The sequence below is a fragment of the Pelmatolapia mariae genome, linkage group LG12, assembly GCF_036321145.2.
Source record: "Pelmatolapia mariae isolate MD_Pm_ZW linkage group LG12, Pm_UMD_F_2, whole genome shotgun sequence".
Lineage (NCBI taxonomy): Eukaryota > Metazoa > Chordata > Actinopteri > Cichliformes > Cichlidae > Pelmatolapia > Pelmatolapia mariae.
In genome coordinates, this window is record NC_086237.1 from 29,150,632 (window position 1) to 29,170,554 (window position 19,923).

At 38.6% G+C, this 19,923-nt stretch overlaps 2 protein-coding genes and 1 pseudogene across 2 annotated transcripts; 1 reads left to right on the forward strand and 2 right to left on the reverse strand.

Moving 5' to 3' along the window:
• Nucleotides 1–459: 459 nt before the first annotated feature.
• LOC134638302 (uncharacterized) lies at nt 460–2,490 on the reverse strand (annotated as a pseudogene).
• Nucleotides 2,491–11,054: 8,564 nt separating this feature from the next.
• On the forward strand, nt 11,055–15,682 carry znf367 (zinc finger protein 367). Its single transcript, XM_063489920.1, has 5 exons — nt 11,055–11,573; nt 12,361–12,511; nt 12,736–12,855; nt 13,328–13,466; nt 13,587–15,682. The coding sequence occupies exons 1-5, from the start codon at nt 11,295–11,297 to the stop codon at nt 13,840–13,842; spliced, it is 945 nt and encodes a 314-aa protein (XP_063345990.1). The 5' UTR covers nt 11,055–11,294; the 3' UTR covers nt 13,843–15,682.
• Nucleotides 15,683–15,826: 144 nt separating this feature from the next.
• Nucleotides 15,827–19,640, reverse strand: slc35d2 (solute carrier family 35 member D2). Its single transcript, XM_063489811.1, has 12 exons — nt 19,426–19,640; nt 19,231–19,264; nt 19,062–19,148; nt 18,904–18,971; nt 18,730–18,801; nt 18,422–18,490; nt 18,235–18,337; nt 17,313–17,405; nt 17,146–17,213; nt 16,651–16,729; nt 16,345–16,427; nt 15,827–16,030 (listed from the first exon to the last, which is right to left on the reverse strand). Exons 1-12 carry the CDS (start codon nt 19,551–19,553, stop codon nt 15,898–15,900), a joined length of 1,017 nt encoding a protein of 338 aa, XP_063345881.1. The 5' UTR covers nt 19,554–19,640; the 3' UTR covers nt 15,827–15,897.
• Between the last annotated feature and the right edge of the window lie 283 nt (nt 19,641–19,923).

Genomic DNA, 19,923 nt, shown 5'->3' on the forward strand with positions numbered 1-19,923 from the left:
ATCAAGCCTCACACTTCTGCCTTTATATACACTTTGTCCAAAATACTAGCTCACACCACCAAATCAATGTACAAAGCAGGGTGCACAAGGACATGGATGAGCGTGTGTGGTGTGAAGGAACTTGACTGACCTGCACTGAACCCTGACCTTGCTTTGTGGACTGAGTTCATTGATTTGTAGGGTGAGCCAAGATATGTGACAACTAAAGTGTAAGTAGCTGAAATAAATTTTAACAAATGGGTAAAAGAAGGAAAAAAAATCAAAACTGTTGCACTCAAAAAACCTATTGGACAGAGACGGCTTCTTGTAAGATGGCGAGAGAGCTTGTCTCCATTGTTGTTCACCTCGTGTAAATGTCCAGAAAGCATGGGCCATGGATCGTCTGTGGAGACACAGGTAACAACACATTGTTCACTTAAATTATACAAGAAATGCACTATAAATGGCAACAACAGTTACCTAATTTGAAGTTTTCCACTCAAATTCAGTAAGCCGCTGGAGGAAAGTTGTGACATGAGGGTTAATGTGAACAACCTTTCGCTTCATAGTGGTCCCAGTCTTTCTGCTTGTCCCAACCTTGGAGGTACATTTTGTTCCCTCTTCAGGGTTTATCCTTACAAAAAACCTTAAAGCATGCCACAATAAATAGTAACATACAGTAACATTGAGTTGTGATGTGAAAAAATTACCTACTTAGATGATGAATGAATTATCCCTATCACTATTAGCTAACTGTTCAAACATACCTCTGAATTAGTTCCAATGTTGCACACGCTGACTCCTGGTATTCCAGGTTCAATACATAGAATGAACCAAAGAAGACTGACATCGCACCAGCAAAGGTGTTCTCTTTGTCCAGCTCAACAATTACACGCCCCTCTGCACTCACCATCCAGCAGGTGGCGGTCATTGAACTTTGTCCTGTACGTATAGGGGCAACATTGTCATTATGCAACATAAAATAATTTCAATACTTCACTTCTTCACACTGTCTAGATAATCAAAAAGCAAATAGCTACGTACAGTTAATTATTAATGGCCTTATGTAGTCCGTGTTAACATATTATGATTATACATAATTGGTAATTATTCTGCACATTAAACACACCTAACAAAGAGTCAGCCCAATTAAATTACCATCAACTGAGTTCCATCAACTGTATATGGTTATTTTGGAGTTTATAGTGTGTGCTGCTGTTAAACTTTACAGTATTGACTTCAGTATTTCTGCTGTTAATGTAGCTAGACTACCATGTTGATCAGTAATATGTAATGTGAAATTTGATATTGTTACTTTGCTGGATTCACTGACACACATGTCCAACAACCTTGGTTTATAAAGGAAATTACAGAAATGTGAGCTAAATAAACAGAGACTGGATACCTGTCTGCCAAACAGAAATTGTAATATGGTCTAATCAGTTCTATTTCAAAAATGACTTCTTACCAAGCATAATCAGTCTTGGGGTGATTGGCAGGTTGCTCTCTGCTTCAAGGGACATTCTGATAGATGTTTCCTGCCAGAAAAAGGACCAATACATTTTATGTAACAAAAAGAAAAAACAGGACAGCAAGCAGCAGCATTAAACCTAAAGCTGTATTAAAGAAGCTTACATCTGCTAAGACAAAGAGGGAGTCTTCATTTTCCTTGTAATACTTCATCATGAGAAGTATGGCTGCTGTGCCAACCTTGTTGTTGGTCAAAACTTCCTCACTTTCTATCTGCTGGATGAGTGTCCTTATACCAAGGTTCCATTTGAGCTTCTGGCTGGAGAAATAGTTAATAATCCTTCTGCCTTTGATTATGAGGGATGACTTAAGCGCTCACTGATATCAATACCTGTGAGTTTGTGAAAGTGGTTCAAAAGACCTTTTCGAGTAAACAAGAATGGCCACTGCTCCTGAATTTCAGCTACTGAAAGTGAGGGACAACTGTTGATAAGCTGGCGCTGAGAAATATATGTGAGGCACATGAAGTCATCCACATCAGGTCTCTCCACAGCTCCAGGTCCTTGTGAATTAAAAATTGTTAACAGGATGTCTTTCTTTTCCTCTAAAGAAGCTGGCGTTTCCCCCTCAGGAAGTTCAACTGGCTGCCAATTAATACAACCATAGCTATCAACAAGGCATCTAACTTTTTTAGGTGGGGTTGCATTTCTGTTGGGACTGCAGTCTTCTTCATTCCTGGTTCTCTTTGTTTGACGAAGTCTATGTGTTGTATTATCTCGATTAACATGTTCAACTCTAGATTTGATGCTTCTTAGTAGTACAACAAATACAACACGTATTATCTCGATTAACATGTTCAACTCTAGATTTGATGCTTCTTAGTAGTGAATAATGTCCACAACCCAGTCTTTCTCCCTTTTCAGTAAAATCTGCAAATGTTTGAGGGTATCTGTTTACAATGATCTTAGCAACCTCTTCACAAGATGCACGTTTAGGGTTTCTGCAGAGAACTTGCATGGCGTCCACAACAATTCTAACCATACTTCTCCTGTCCTCTGGATGAGCTCTGTCTCTTCTTGTGATCAGAGTGGAAATCTTTCCCAAGGAATCTGTAAGTGTGAGACCCAAGAGCTGGAGTAATGGTTGTACATAGTGATGGACATGGAGGAGGAGTGGTGAGGTGGATGGCTTGATGTTTCAGCTGATGCAGCAGGGCAAAGCTCCAGAGAAATGGTGTCATTCAGGTTCTTTGGTCTGTTGCCATCTAAAAAAAAAAGAAAAAAAAAGAGAGAGATAATTGGAAAAGCAACTTTATATGGCTATTTCAACAAATATGTCCTCACTAAAAGATGAACCCTGCAATTAGGATTGAGTACTAACAGAAAGGCAGTTTTGGGGACCTTGTCTAAAGATAAAAATCATCCTAGGACTGCAAAAGAACTACAAACTCAAGGACTTGCATTGAAAAGTTGAAAAATACATCGAAAAATACACTATATTTTACAGTTTGCCACAATTTCCACCCTTAGTCCTACCATTACCAATGAAAGGTTAATGGTGTTAGATTCAGTGTCTACTTTTGTTTATGTTATCCGTGTTAATTAACTACCAAACAATGTGAGCCCCAAAAAGCTCTTCAATATTATACTGTCTAAGTACATGTGTAGAATGGTATGCTGACACATCCAAAGTTTGCCACAGCTTCTTGAATGAGAGCGTTGTAAAGATGAGGATTCTAATCACTTGTTTCTCCAATGATTTGAACTATAGGTGGAAACATTTGGCCCACTGAGAGGTAGGACTGCACTAACTGATGCCGTTCAGTCTTGCATAAGTTGACAAAGTTATGCACTGTTCTTGTACATGCTTTGAAATACGAGTGCTTGCTCTCAAACCTAAGGGTCCACAAACGAATGAGTGGTCCAAAGTGAAGGATAAGCTCTGCATAATGTAACAAATAGTGATGTTTTGCTTTTAAAGCTTTGTCAGGAAACCTACTGTGTCTCAGATATATAAAGTCCTCTATGAAAAAAGTTATTGATTGATTTTGTCTACTTCTGCTTGTGGAATATTAAATAAAGACAGTTTGTCAGACAGTATTGCAAGAACATCGTGCATTGCACAGCTGCGAAAATCCTGAAATTCCTCTATGATGCTCTGTATAGTGCTGGTTGGCAAGAGCATTTTAGCCTGCATTTTTAAATTACACAAAGCCAACTGTCTTCTAATAGATTAACTGTGTCCTGTCCTTGTATTATGGCAAATTCCCCAATTTCTTGTTGCCTTGACTGCTGAACTGTCTACTTATGTTTTCGAGAAATATGGCTGGAAATGGACATAATACTTTTTTCCCGTCTTTGATGTGAAATCTGAGATGGGCACAGAGTTGTAAAGTTTTGTGCAGCATACCCACATCCAGGAACTTGACAGCTGAGGTCACCAGTGAACTTATAGAACTCCTCCTCAGTGGTCTCCCTTCTTGTTCTGTGATTCCTAGGCATATGTGAATGAAAGTGGCAGGACAGTTCTCAGTTCCACAAGAAAACCTATAGTTAGCTACATGTTTGTGGCTTTTAACATGCAAACTGAACAATATAAATTTGCGTGCACAGAAGCCACAAAATGTATAAATACACATAGTTGCAAAGAGTTCAATGACCAATTACCTTTCCTAAATGACATATGCAATGCAAAAAAAAGGAGTATTGTCAATAGGGACCAATTCCCAGTTTTTACATGATCAAAATTATTCACAAAAGTCTTCAATAAACAGAAAATGTGTGCTGACAAAAGACAAGAGAGCAGTGCACAAAATGAAAAGATATTTGAGCTCGGCGCTTTAATGGGTTTAGCCTGACTAAGTCAGCACTCCGCACCGTACAGGTAGTACAAGCACACCTGAAAACACTGACCATTTAACAGCTTTAAGCATTTGGGCGCAACCTCGGTAGTTCACTGATTCACCTGTTGCAAACGTCCAAGTTTCTATCAAGTCTCATAAATCCATCGGCAACTATTACCTAACTAGTCTTTTGAGTCTAGATATTGACATTTTGTCTTAGCATTTGAATGAAAATAACCTGGCAGGGTAGCTTAAAAGTCAAAACAAACAGTAATAAGAACGCGTTTCTGACTTCTCTTGAATAAGTGAAAAAAACACTTAGGTTTTAGTTTTAGGGAAAAAGTGTTAAGTTTAGTTGTTTTATTTACTTTTGAGATACTCCCTCATGGACGAGAAATTTGGAGTCTAGCAGAGTTGTCACGAATAGCATACAATCTTCAGATATAATCCAATCAACTGTGCATTTACCAGTTACCTCTGACTACTTCTAAGTTGCACATGTTAACGTTCCGTAAATTGTCTCTGTTGTTCTTCCACCTTTTCATCATCACTCTGTGCTGCAGCGAACTGGATCTGTGGCACAGAATAGTTGATGGCCATGTTGTTCTCCTGCTTTGCAGCTTTGTTTGAGTCTGAATTGCGTCTTAAACGTGCACAACTAAGAAAAGCAGATAAATATTTTCTTCTTGTTGTTATTTAATGGTGGTTGGCAACCAGCGAAAGGAGCATTACCTGCCTCGAGCAATATTTTCGATCCCCATTGCTGTTTTGAAAGTGAATACCCGACGTGTGCGTCATACGTCACGTTGTACATCAGGTGAAGGTGTGGTGTCGACTATCGCTCTCCCATTGAGATGTGTAACAAGTGCTACACACACCTGTCGCATAAAACGCTTTAAAAACGTAACAATCGCTTTAAAAACACAACCCAACGGGCTAAACATGAACAAACAAAAACACCCGTGTTACATTATCATGTATATCCAGGACATCTCTTCTGAACCAAGACGAAGTGGTGCTACAAAGGAATTATTTCTTTAGGAGAGTGCATTTAATAGCAGTCTAGCCTGCCACAAAATGCACCGCTACAGTTTCTGCTTGTCCCAGAATTGATTAATTTTGAGAGTGAAGTTGTAGGACTGATGCTGGTTAGTGGTGTAGGTTTCATGGATGTGACACCTAAACTTGTGTAAAATGACGACCACAGCATATTCTTTTCAGTGAACTTTTGGTTAGTTCACTGTAGTTAGGCAGAGGTTTCTTAAAAAGTACCACCTTATACAAAACAAATGAAGGTCCAGTATAAGAAAGAATAAGAAGAGAAAAAAGGAACACCCTGCTAAATGAAGTCATTTGTAAACATTACTCTAAATGTAACCATTAGTTTTTGTTGCTGGCCATACAAAAAATAAGTATACGTCAAGTATATTTCCCAAGTATACCTTACCTAGGTACGTATACTAATAATGCTTCTTAGGACTACATTGGCCCCCGTTTTAGTACATAAAAGTATTCTTGAAATTAACTTTTAGATGTACTTTTTGTTCACCATAAATGTACTAGCATAATGTCCTTTCCAGTCTATAAGAGTATACTTAAAATATACTCGACTCTATCACAATACTAACCTTACAAGTGTACTATTAATTTACTTTTTTGTTTATATTTGAGTTACTTCTGATTGAAAAACAGTAATTAAAATGCAATTGAAACTTATTTTTCACATTTAACAAATCTCTTCATTCCCCAGACAGTAAGATAACAGTTCTAACTATCAGAAGGCTTCATTTGTAGAAAACTACACTCACAGTTCAAGTACCAGAATTATATTCTGAACACATGAGAAAGTGTTTTGAGAGTTGAAGTTTATTAACTATTGACCCTTTTCACTCACGGTTTGAACAACTTCCTTTTTTAAATTAATGATTTACCCCACTTACTCTATTCAAAAGGTAAAAGACATTACACAAGAATTTTTGACAGATTCTTGTTTTAAAACATCAATCATTTGTTTCATAGTTGTTTTAATTTCATAGTTAAAGCACTGCAATGCATGCTGGGTATTTACTTGTACTTCTTAGTAAACCTCAGGTATACTTCAAATAAACTACATACTACATAGTATACTAGCAGCACTACTATACTACAAGTATAGACTAAGTACTTATACTTTTCTGTATACTTCTAACTGTACTTAAAGTATGCTTAAATGTAATTTGGTCTAAAAAATCAAGAAAATACATACACAGTGAACTAAAGGTATACTTGCTTGTTTTCTAGTTTTTAAAGTATACTTATACTTAAATATTCTTTTTTGTAAGAGTGAGACTGGATGTTTGATACAAAGTGGACTGTAATAATGTTTCACATTGTTTGAATAAACAAATAAATTTATTAATATATGAGGTTCAATTCATGAAATTCCATTTTAGTGTAGCTGCAACTTACTCCTTAAGTTAAAAATGATGCATTGTAGTTTATATGTTATACTACTCTCACAATGAATTGCATTTTATAGTAATACACTCTGAATGAGGATTTAAGTAATTACTCTTAGATCTACAGTAGAAAACAACAGAAATTCAGATGGTGTAATAGTATAATCTCAGTAACATCACCAATTGTTACATTTGCTGTATTTTACAGCTATTTCCATGGGTATGGTGAGTTACCGTAAAAATAATGTAATCTCATGGAATTTTCCCACAATTACGTCCAAATTACAGTACTAAACTGCAAACATCCTTTAGAGGTTTTTACTGTTGATTTGGCAGTACTAAGCTATGGAAATTAGTGCAAAGGCTAACAGTGTAGACTTGTGCGTAACAAGCAAGCGAATAATGCAGAAAATAGATTTTTAGACGGGAAACTGTTCTTGAAGTACAGAGAGAGAGAAAGAGCTGTGCATGAAGTGTGATTTTATCGTGGTAGAAGCAAAACGGGAAAAGTAAGAGGGAATCCATGACGATGTTTATGTGAAGCGTAGTTTGGATCTTCTTTTGCTGCTGGTTCGGTCAATATTGTTTGGAGAGAGATAAAACTAACAGCTTTAGAATTAGCGCAAAAAGGGCGTAAACACAAAGTGCGGACCCGCCGAAACATCAGAATCAGTGAGCTGTCGCCTTTCAGCCCCGACCGTGTCCGTGCCGTCGGGTGAGAAAGGCGACATCTCACTGATTCTGATCCGCGGGTCCGCGCTTTGTATTTACATCTTTGTGCAGAATCCGTGTACCTGCTCTCATTTACTGTTTTAGCTGTTTGGTGGTTGTCAAAATTTTGTGAGGTTTCACCTGAGATTCTGGCATTTCGGGCAAAATAAATTTATATTAAAAAATCGATTCAGGATTTTAATGAATCAATATCACGTTATCCAAGCCAGAATCGATTTTAATCGATAAATCGATTATCAAAACCCACCCCTACTTACAAAGTCCAAAACAATTACAAACTCCGAAGCGCATCCAAACTGCAAAGCACGTACGAGCTCCGAAGCGCGCGCAAACTCCAAAACACCACGGAAGTGCTCCAGGACGCTAGGGGCAGTGTTGAGCTTTTGTTACCTAGTGACTACACAAGCCAGGAAGTACCAACGACCGGATTTGGTGTGTGGTAGTAACAGGTAAATGAACATTTTTTAAAATTATTTGAATATATATGAGTGTGGTTGTTCTATCTTTGCAGGTGTTTTCTGCCGGTATCCAACTCCATGTGTTTTCAACAAACTTGCCGTTTATTTTGCAACTCGAGCTCAACACTGTCCCTAGCGTCCTGGAGCATTTCCGTTGTGTTTTGTAGTTTGCGCGCGCTTCGGAGTAATGTAATGTAAATGTAATGTGAGAAACATACATTACTGTATTACATGTATTAAATGTATTACATATGATGTGTAAACACACACTAGATATGTATTATAAAGCTGTTGTTACAGGGTGGTCGTTTCACTCATCTGTTCTTAAGTTGATTCTGCGCTGATTTTGTTATGTGACTGGATATTTTCTTTTTGCTTTAGGTCATGGTTCTGAGATTGTTGGAGGGGAAGAAGTCGAGCCACATTCACTGCCTTTCATGGCTCGTGTGAAAAGTGATCGATCTTCGTGTGGCGGGACATTAATCCATCCACAATGGGTCCTGACAGCTACTCACTGCACTGAGTAGGAACACTTACTTTTCTTAAATTGTCAAATCAAAATATTGCAATATTTATGTTTAATTGACTGTGTGAAGGATAATAAATAAGAGATCTAACAAGAGGTCACAAGGAAAAGGTCTGTAAGGCAAGACTTGATCTGACAGCTTGGTAGATTAATGAAAACAGAGGTTGATTACACTGACAAAAAAGCATTTCTAATCCAGCCTTTAAAATATTCATAAATATGTATTAAATATGTATAAAAGGTGCCTTTTAAATAACAAACATACAAATAATCCTCTTTAAAGGTATTTTATGTTGCCCTTGCTTCAGAACTGGAACAAGAAAATAGACACTAATATGTGTCAGTTAATTTTATTCAGAATCTTTTCAAGCATCATATTAAACACTTTATTATAATTATTAATGTAAAACTGCTTAATGATTGGAGAGGATGAATATACAACCTTTACAACACTGGGAAATAAGTTATTGTTCAATTTTTTATTTATAGTTTGTCCATTTTATTGTATGTTGTATCTTCACAGAGTATTTTTTTTGCACTAGTCATTGCACTAGTTTTCGTACCTAGTAGCAAATAGTGGCCAATCCACACCTCTACCAGAAAAAAAACTTTCCCAGGTTAAATAGGGATCTACTCCATGCAGAAACTTCTGTGACTGTTCCCTAAATGTTCCCTGACAGTTATCACAAAACTTCACAAAAAAGACAGGAGTTCTGGGTCCTTTGAAGTTGACTTTTAAATATTGCTCACAATGCAAACTTCAGAACAGACTTGGGGAACATTTGCATAAAGTTACAATGTTTATGAAAGGTTTCTCAAGTCTCCAAAGAATCAAACCATCTGTTTTCCTCCACTTATGCATTTCAGGGTTGCTGGGAGGCTGGAGGCTGGAGGCTGGAACCTGTCACGGTGTCAGTCTTTTGCAGAGATAACACATAGACACAGTCAATTTAGAATCACACCATGCTTATCTTTGGACTATATAAATATATAAATTCACACTTCTATCTCACACTTTTCAGCAATCATTGGCAATAAAAAAGGAAATAAGTTAAATCTCATTTATACAGAAAAAAAGGTCAGTGTGGTAGCATCACATAAATTATATTTTATTTATCTATTTCCTATGTAGCTTTCCTTTGGTTATCCACCCTGTAGTGGCCCTATACCCCACCAGGGGGGGCCCTCCCAACAGTTTGCGAACCACGTGCATTAAAGTCTCCATATTTGCATGTCCCATATGTTCGTAACTTTGCAAATCTATGCAAAACCCTCAGCCTTAATGAAATGTCTATACTATTTACTTTTTTTCAGACTGAACTTCATTTCACTTCTTGGATTATTTGATAATAACTGAAGCAACACATACTGACACAATCATATGACATATGTATAATATGTATAATGCTCAAATCTCTTTAGCCCAGCTATGAAAATGTATAAAAATACCACCGACCCTCTTTTGCAGGATGAGTAAGGAATTTTATATAATGAAACCTCATTCAGTAGTCATAGCAGAATGAATATACAAGTCTGTGTTGTTAATGTGCAATGTTTCAGTTTTAATGTATAGCAGGAAATGTATGAAAGAGTGTAAATGTTATCAAGTCTAGTAGCAGTTTTTGTTTGAGTATTTGAAAGAAAGAAACTCCCACAATATTTACTAAAGGTGTGTGACACTCAAATACAGAAAGCTAATAATCATAAAACAGCATCAGTACATTTAAATTCAGTGTCTGTAGTGTGTATAGTCCGCGATGCCTGGATGGTGTTCATCCAGCAGTAAATCTGCACTCCCTTTGGGATACTATACTATTTTTCAGACAGTGCCCTGGAGTGTATTTAAACTGTTTTTTACTAGGTAACTGAAACATGAGCGACAAACAGGATGACAGTGAAAGCAGGGCAGGGTCGTTTTCTAACAAATGCCGGGAACGGATGATTGACAGCACACTTTACTACATTTTACTGGAGAAATGAAATCATCTGAAGAACACAGTATCTAGAGATTTAGTAGGGTTTTGGGTTAAACAGATAAACCACTTTAGGTATATTGCATTAATATAATGAAATTTCAAATAACCCTAAGTTTCTGTTTCCATTTCTCGCACACAATAAAGCCTTTGTTCTATTACTTCCGCCCTACAGTGATTACGTAACTTTGGCGCCTCGGAACCACCGTTTTCTTTCCCTTTAAAACGACAAAAACATGTAATAACATAAACAGATTCTTCAGCGCGGGAAAAGAGCCATCTGCTCATCCGCAATGTAAAAAAAAAATTAACCGCCCTTCGCTCCCATTGGCTAACCCGTGGGCCACAATCGCTTTCATTGGCTAGTCTTGATGTCAATCTGCGAGCGCGCGCATCAGGTGTTTAAATCTCATTGGACAAAAGCTTTTCGGCCAATTAGTGTGCGCAGAGCCCTTCGCGTCTCCTACTGGTCTGGAGGATGGCTAGGTAGAGCCATATGGCTGCTGCCATTCGCTTCTTTTGACACGTGGGGTTGGATGTCTGCAGCGGATTGGAGGATGCACTGCTCAGGCGCGATTTTGCAACGCGGGACAACGCTCCTGTGGGCGCACACAGGTCAATTGAGACGACCTGCTGCGACAAGAAGGAAAGAAACCGCAGTCTTCACATATTACTGCAACTTTTGCAGTTACTTTATAGCAAGGAGCGGATCAGAGATTTTTTTTCTTCTTCTTGTACTCTTTGGAAATGAAGGAAGTATTTACTCCAGATTAAGAAGGCAAACTATTTATGACACTTGCTCGTTTATCTTTTTGAACAACAAAAAAATAGTTTTGCGGCTTTTGCGTCAAACACCGGGATTTTGACACTCAAACGATGGCTGAGAGCAAGCACCCTCACGTTATTTTCTGCAATGACTCGCCTAAAAGAGTTTTGGTGTCCGTCATCAAGACCACCCCGATTAAACCCAGGAAAGCAGAGGCCATAACTCCGACAAGCCCCGGCTTCAGCGACTTTATGGTCTACCCGTGGAAGTGGGGAGAGAACGCCCACAATGTGACCCTGAGCCCGGGCTCAGGGAGTGGAGCCGCGTCCCCTACCGGGACTCAGACGGCTAGGGAAGCGGACACAGCTCCTTCACCTGAGCAGATCAAGGTAAACCGCTTATGTAAAAGTTTGTCTTGATACTCTTTAAAAAGTGACATGGCTGGATGTCGTACAGTCTGAGCGCAACCTAAAAGCAGAAAGTATTTTTAAGTATTTTAATACTTATATATTTTTTTAATGCAGAGACTGCTAACAACAGTGTAAGACGTCTAAAAGAGCATTTGCAACTTAATTCATTGATATGTTGAAGAAGGTCTGAAAGGACATAGCATGTGTATAACAGGCGCAATAACCCGTACAAAGTTATCACAGCAGAACAGCACGATCAGAATGAACACCTCCTTTTTTTTGTAAAGTTATATATTCTCTTGAAATGTGATTACTTAAAACAGAGTCGGCCTCAATATGGCGTCATATAGAGTCATTTAAAAAACGCCCGCGCATTAGGGTGTGACTCCGTGGATTTTAAACCCCAGTTCCTGAATCTGGAGCAGCTGCTCCAATATGACGTGTAGTCGCGCGCCAAAAATGTAACCGGATGTGAATGAATTATAATGAACGTGCCGCTCAGCTACAGTGTAACACGTGAGCTAATTAAATGAAGTCAGACTGACACGTTGATACATTGTATGAAATGCAGTAAATGAGTATTTTATGTGAATCATGTGTTCTAAGTGTATTAGATTATGAAGCAGTGAAAACAGTTTGTCCTTGGTTTGGCATATTATACCCTGCTTTGTCTCAAAGCTGTTGCACCATAGGTGTTCATTCATCCAAAGTCCTTTGATAAGTCTGATAGGGCCAGAGCAATGATTCTGTGTGTTCTCGCTGTCAGGATGGTATCCGCAGAGGCCGGCCACGGGCGGACACAGTCCGGGAGCTGATAAGCGAGGGGGAGACTTCATCTAGCCGTATCCGTTGTAACATCTGCAACCGAGTGTTTCCCAGAGAGAAGTCTCTCCAGGCCCATAAGAGGACACACACAGGTGAGAGAAGTCTGCTGACCCATTATAAATTGCTTTAATACATGTGCTTCACCTGTCACGGCACAAAATATGAAACCCTGTGGTCCCTGTTCTGAATTTAAAAGCACTGTCTAGTAATTACTAAAGTATTAAGTAACCACAGTTTTTCCACTAACTAACCCACCCCCCAACTCAATTACCCAACTTGTTGGATGAATAAAGTATCTTATCTTGTTTCACCCCAGGTGAGAGGCCTTATCTGTGTGACTACCCAAACTGTGGGAAGGCATTTGTCCAGAGTGGACAGCTGAAGACCCACCAGCGCCTGCACACTGGGGAAAAACCCTTTGTTTGCTCTGAGAAAGGTGGGTGTGAAACGTAGTTTTTTTTTTAAAGAAAAGACCATGCAGTTAGCCTTTTAAAAAAGTATTATCACAAACAGCAAACTGAAAGTTTTCACCTTTAGTGTCTTCAAGGTACTTTCCATTAAGATGAAATGTGGTTTATTTACTATGACTGACTAGAGCCTTAAACTAATACTTGGAAAGTACCTGGGAAACGAAACTGACAGTGTAACAGTCTGCTGTAATTTCATGTACTATCTAAAAATCATTACTGTTGCTATGTGACTTATAAAAAGTCATATTTGAGTAAACATCATTACTCATTAATTTATTAATAGTAATCCATTCCAAGAAGACTGAAGTACTGTTGTGTACTGTTTATAACAGTAGTAAACCACAAAAATGTTGTGCACTACACATTTTAACTATGTAAAAATGACAAAAACCTCCAGTCATTTTCTGCAGTTATTCAGACTTGATGCTTCCTCTGCAGGATGTGGCAATCGGTTCACACATGCTAACCGACACTGCCCCAAGCATCCTTTCTCCCGTCTGAAGAGGGAAGAACCAAAGGAGGGTCTGGGGAAGGCTCAGTCTGTGGATAACAAGGCTGTGGCAGAGTGGCTGGCAAAGTAAGTGAAAGTAGGCTCATATGTACAAAAGCTGGACCGTGAGGAAGATTTGCACATTTAAATAGCTTTTTTTGTTTGTTTTGTTTACATTGTATGGTAATGTGCTCTTTATCCTCGCAGGTACTGGCGAACCCGTGAGCAGCGTGCCCCTACAACCACCAAGGTGAAGCCACAGGGCAAGGCTAGAGGGCAGGACCAGGAGCAGCAGGATCCAATGGAGTTTCTCCAGTCTGATGAAGAGAACGGGGAAGAAGAGACCGTAGAGGAGGAGAAGAGCACCCAGGGAGGAGCAGCCAAGCGCCGCCTCCAGGAGCAACGAGAGCGACTCCACGGCGCTCTGGCGCTCATCGAGCTGGCTAACAACCTGTCTGCCTGAACGAACACCCATCCCACTTCCTCATCCCGGACTCCCATTCCCTGCCCTCGTATCTCCATCCCAGTCCGCCTTCCTGTTACATGTGCTGCCGCTAAAATTCTTCCTAAAATGCAGATCAACAAGTAGTTTAGTTTTTTTCCTGTAAAGTTGTGAAAACAGACTTTGTAAAAGAGCTGGATTGGCTTGAGATCAGTGTTACACAGGTATCTGTTCCCACACACATTATCAGGAAGGCACAAGCTAAAGCACCTTATTCAGCTTCAATTTTATCCTTTTTAGGCTGCTATAATTGTAGATTTGACAATATGAAGAATGTCTTTCTTTCTTCTGTCTTCTAAAGACAAAGAAAGGATACCTATCATGTTTTGGTTTTGTTTGCACTTTGGTAACAAGTTTTTTTTTAAGTATATTGTGAGTATAAGAGTGTGTATGACTGTATATATGGATTAAGCTCAGATGGACGGAATGATACAGGGTGTGGTCAGCCATAGGAAATGTTGAGTTCAACTGTCAGATGGCGTCTCACCATGTTCCCAGGTTTCATCTCTGGTGCTATAAGCACAATTTCACTGCCACTGATGACAGCAGTGGCAGTAGAAATGGACTGAGAAAGGTTCAGCTAGTTTTTTGCCTCACAGGTACAACTTTATTTAAGGGCAAAGGTGGACAAGAGGGAAGTCAGGGAAGATGGAAAAGTCTGACATTATATGACACGGGCCATTTTTATATGTGTGATCATTGCAACCCTAATCCGCAGGTCTGATCAGGTACAAGCTTTTAAAAAAAATCAAATTTTTACAGTTGACGCTTGTCTAAATATATACATGTAACTATTTTCTCAACAGTAACAGACAAGCATAACACTCATTTTCTAAATACAGTCTACCAGATTCTACAGTGTTCAAAGGTTCCAAGTAGTTTTTAAACACACAGGAAAACATTTAGATTTTGTGGTTTTCCTCGTAACAAGTTTGCGAAACCAAAAAGTGTTTTCAACTAGGTGGGAGATGTTTTACAATGCGTGTCAGTCACCTTTTATATTAAAAGCTGGCTGACTAGTTTTGATATGGGAACAGTACCATAGTAGTGGGTGGCAGTTTTTTTTATATATGTATCTCATTACAAGTCATTTTTTCCATATGTTTGATTAACTCATAAAAGGGAAATATTGCAACACAAAATATCCCACGTTTGTAAAACACACATTTGGGCATCTCATTGGTTTTTATGAAGTACTTGGAGCCCCCATCAAGTCTTGGATTAAGTTTGCAATGCACTGAATATTAGGTTGCCTTGCCCAGAAGAAATGGCACTTGTTTATCGTAAACTGATGTGTAGTGGATTTTTGTGTTTTTTTTCCCTGAAGCAACACTACATCTCTTAACACTGTAAGAAGCCCTTCACAAGTGCCCTGCCTCTGTTTTGGGGAAACCTGCACCAGAAAGCCGTCACTCGAGAAGTCAAGCGAATTTGATTTTTGTTTTTTTTTTAAGTAATGGTGAAACTGGAAGCCAAGTGGATTGTTGATAATCAGTAAACCAAATGATTTATTCTAGCCAATTAGAATATACCTGGAAGCATTTTACCCTTTGTTTATATTTCGGTTTGAGAAAGATTAAGGCATTTAATATATACATGTAGTTTTAGAATATCGAGTGCACAATTTACAGAGAGCTTTGAAATTTTAATTTGTAGTTTCAGTTTTCCCCACTGCTAACATCCTCCATCAGTTTTCATATTTAAGTGTGTAGGGCGATCCTGCTTGCTTGGTAGATATACTACATGTTTTAAAGTACAAATTTTCTCTCACAGGCTGTCCACACTGTTCTGTCATTGTTGATCTTCAATAAACATTCACTGAACCTGACCCAGGATTTACCCCTTTCTTGTCCATTTGTTCATTGTGTAAAAGCATAATGAAATAGATGGAACCTGGAATATACTTGGAAAGCATTTTATTGATTTTATTTTTTTGCTTATTAACGCACATAAGTGCTGAAGTAATATCATGCTCCAATATGGAGCAGACCAGCGCCACCAAGTGGTGAAATCCCTTTAGACGACAGAGTACTTTCCTGCTGATTCCTCGGAGATCTGAAGCTTCAGCTTTTGTGCTCCTTCTGTGTCACTTCCAGATGGTTTCTTGTTGTTGAAGGTCATATATGAGTACATTAGTCCACCTGACATACTGAAAACCAAAAAGATAAAAGCAATGAATTTTAAGTGTATGTTATATAATTGCTGCTTAGCCAAGAGAGACTAAAAAAATGTTCAAGGAAACAAAATCTGCAGACTAAACTACATTTATCAGATAATGCCTAATCTTCACTTTCAATCAATATTTTGCTCTAGATTGGAATTTGGCTTGGGAAGGATTTTAATCTGCTGTTCTTATTCAACATAACATACTGTGTGACTTTGTGAAGAAATATGGCCTCTTATAGAGTCACGCTGAACTCTGTAGTCAGGAACAGAAAATAGCATTTAAGTCTTATTACTCACCAAATGCTGAGGCCCAGGAAATTAGTCCAAGAGAACAGGTAGTCTCCACCCACAAACATGCCAATATAGGCCACTGCAACATTCTGAGGAAAAGGTAAAAATTTGTTCACTTTAGTATCATTGTGTTGGAAATAAGGAAAAACAAAAACAAAAAAACAATCTTAGTAAATCCCTCCACCTCTCCATCACCATGGGTCAAGAAAAAAGGAGGAAATTTTTTGCTGTGGATTTCAGTCAACAGTTTTTCAAACTCTTAATATTTGGACTTTGTACAATTAAAAAAAACTAATATCAGTGTGCTCTTACCTTTACTGCCCCAACTACTGTGGTTGTAAGTGCTGAGTTATAATGGCTGCAGAGGACGATGGAATACATCAGCACGAACCTAAAGAAAATTAGGAGAAAAGCAAAACAGCTTTGAGCAGCGATCTAACATCTGGGCCATTCCATCGTCCAGCCTCCCACTCAACACCCTCAGATTCAACAATATCTTTATTTGTGCAAATATTTTAGTATATTTAATAAAGGTTGACAAAATTCTGCCTTCACACTATGAATATTTTCCAAGTTATAGGCCCTCAAAATATACGGAAGGGTGGGTAGAACATATGCCCTTTCAACTTAGTCTCTTTTTTACCTACAATCATACCATATTCACCCCCTAGCCATCTCCCCTTCTGTGTCAGAATAATTTTCATCACATCCTAGTTATCTTTGATCAATTTTATATAGAATGACCGACTCAAGAAAGTTTGATTTCTACAATAACTGAACAGTTTGGACTGGATTATAGTGACATACCCCATTAAGCATGACATAAGGAAACAAAAGACAAATGCGCCTTTCACCCAGTCTTCAAATGTGACTGCCTGTGGATCAAAACAAAGGGTGGTAACAGGATACAGTTTCTGGCACAGAAAACCAAAAAACAACAATAAATAGCGATAATGCACCTGATCACAGTTTACCTTGTGTAAATCTCCAGTAAACGCACTTGCCAAGACAGTAGGAATGACAATTATTAATGCATTGTAAAACAGGACCCCATACTTCCCAAGACCCTTGACAAAAAGAAGGAGGAAAACAAATGTAAACAGAGCAAACACTATGTTATGCAATGGGCACATTTCAAAGTATTGAGAATGTTAACATTTTACTCCTGTGAGGCACATGCATCATTAGATGTTCGCAACACTATGCATTTAAAAAAAAAAAAAAAAAAGGTTAAAAAATGTGCGAATCCCACGATTCTGCTTTTAGATATAAAGACGCTGCTAGTGTGGAGCTGCAATGATCAAAGGATATTTGTGAACAACACCAAAGCCTTCTGTTTTGTTGTTTAAAAAGATGATGCTCAGCTTTCTTTTCTAATATTCTTCTTCTTTCAGCTGTTACTTTGGGGTTACCACAGCAGATCATCTGCCTCCACTCCTAGCATCCTCCGTTGTCACATCAGCCCTCTGCATATCCTTCTTTACTACATCCATGAATTTTCTCTGGGGTCTTCATCTTTTCCTTCTGCCTAGCAGCTCTATCTTCAGCATCCTTTGTCCAGATAAATCCACCCTCCTCCGCCCCATGTCCAAACAATTTAAGCCTTGCCTCTTTAACTTGGTTTGCACACTGCTCAGCCTGAGCTGTCCCACCTGTAGCTCCAACTCTGTCACAAATCACACTTGACACGTGTCTCCACCCAATCCACTCTGCCTGCACACTCTCCTTCACTGTGCATTGCTTTGGATGGCTGTTCCCCCTTTTTCTTGGCAGCACAGCTGTGCAGTATAATTGTTTTTTGTTTTTTTTCTTCAAACAACACCTGGACAGAGATATAGCTACTAAGGCAGCAATGCTCAAATTGTCTCTGTTTTTCTACGGAACAGGAAATCCTACCTTATCACCAAGTTTCTTCTTGGTGTACACTCCACTGGCAGCAGTGAATGCATCATTAAGCAGGATGAATGTATAGCCCTCCACATCAAAGGCCAGGTCTGAACTATAGGAGACAATAGTTTTTGCAGTTCATGGAGAAATACAATTACAAAAGTAATTTAAATAAAAACAAAAAGCAAAACTATACCTTGCAGCAATCATAGCACCAAATACTATGGTCACAACACTGTACACAAGACGCTTTGGAAATGTTTTTCTGAAAATGGAGATAAAGAGGACAAAACAGGCATATGTTATTGGACACTTCCGTTGTTAAATCTTTTTTATCTCACATTCTACACTGAAAGCTCTCACATTGTTTAACTCCATTAACAAATCCATTAGAAACCTCTTCATGTAAGGTACTTTAAGAAATTTCAGACCAAATCAGATGAGATAAGGCCCTAAAGTGCTTCAAGGCTCTAACAGTAATACATAATTAGAATAATTACTTACCTTAGTATATACGCTTCCAAGATCATTGTCATCAATATAGTGAATTTCCGCAAAACTGTAAACATGGGTAAACTGTAACAGATAACACGGTTTCGGGAAGACCGCATAAATGAGTACTGAGAAAATTTTAACTAAATTTAAGGAATAAATGTGATGCAAATGAACTGGTAAAACCTGAGTTTTTTGGTGCTTGCCAGGCCTGTAACATGGTTCCCAACGTACAGCAAAGGGAGGGGGAAAATCTGGGCATAACAAACAAAAAGATTTATAGATCACAAAATACATTAAATAAAGAATTAATTGAGATATGATAATGGGGTGAGGGTGCTTACTTTTAAGAGAACATTCTTGTCGAAATCTTGAAACTGCACCGTTTTGCTCTTTTTGGCCGCATAAAGAACAATAACAGTGGTGATCATCTGAAAGGACAATAAAATGAGTTTGTATTTGTTTATTATTAGTGGAGTGTGGGTGGGAGGTATTCACACCTGGACAACTTACCTGTCCAATTCCCAGACACAAGTAGGAGGGAAATCTGCAAAGTCAACACACAAACAGCAGAAGACTTAAATATAACTCGACAACAGAGAATAAGCTATTGTTACAAGCTTCCTTTATCTGTGAACTTAACAATTTTTTTGCTTCCGTCCTTCGACTATGAATAAATTAGTGATATCCCTACAAAGCGACACCTACCTGAAAGTTGTCAACACGGTTTTGTTCACTACGGTAATAAGCAACGAACTTCCGGCATAAAACAGTGCAGAGAGAAGTTTGAGCAAAGCGGAGTGTTCCACAGTTTCTTCACAGGGTTCCAAAGACATAGTTACATACTGTGAATGAAGCTTTTAGCGTTTAAAATTAGGCTTGGGTTGATTCTGGTCGAGTGGCGACTTTCGTTCAGCTGCCGTTTCCTGTCCACCAGTCGTAAATGGCCACATAGCAAAAGAAAGGGTAGGCGGTCTTTTACAACTATTACATAATTCAGGAGATGGGTCGAGCTGAAGCCAAATTGTTTCGCCTGTCTTTAAAGTGTCAGGCCCATTTTCACTTAATAGGAATCGAAAAGAAAAGCACACTGTTACAAAATAAAGCGCAGACGTTCCAAATAGTTTACATGAGTTTTTATAGAGTTTATAAATGAAATGTAAACAGTTTAGGGAGAAAAAAAGGACAAAGACTCGGTAATCACAG

Excerpts from the sequence above, each read along its gene's own strand:
- znf367 (XM_063489920.1), top strand. The coding sequence starts at position 11,295 with ATGGCTGAGAGCAAGCACCCTCACGTTATTTTCTGCAATGACTCGCCT. Across the intron at positions 11,574-12,360 it reads CTTCACCTGAGCAGATCAAG|GATGGTATCCGCAGAGGCCG; the intron begins GTAAACCGCTTA and ends TCTCGCTGTCAG. Across the intron at positions 13,467-13,586 it reads GTGGCAGAGTGGCTGGCAAA|GTACTGGCGAACCCGTGAGC; the intron begins GTAAGTGAAAGT and ends TTATCCTCGCAG.
- slc35d2 (XM_063489811.1), bottom strand. The coding sequence starts at position 19,553 with ATGTCTTTGGAACCCTGTGAAGAAACTGTGGAACACTCCGCTTTGCTC. Across the intron at positions 18,972-19,061 it reads ACAAGAATGTTCTCTTAAAA|ATTTTCCCCCTCCCTTTGCT; the intron begins GTAAGCACCCTC and ends TGTTATGCCCAG. Across the intron at positions 16,031-16,344 it reads TTCCTGGGCCTCAGCATTTG|TATGTCAGGTGGACTAATGT; the intron begins GTGAGTAATAAG and ends TTTGGTTTTCAG.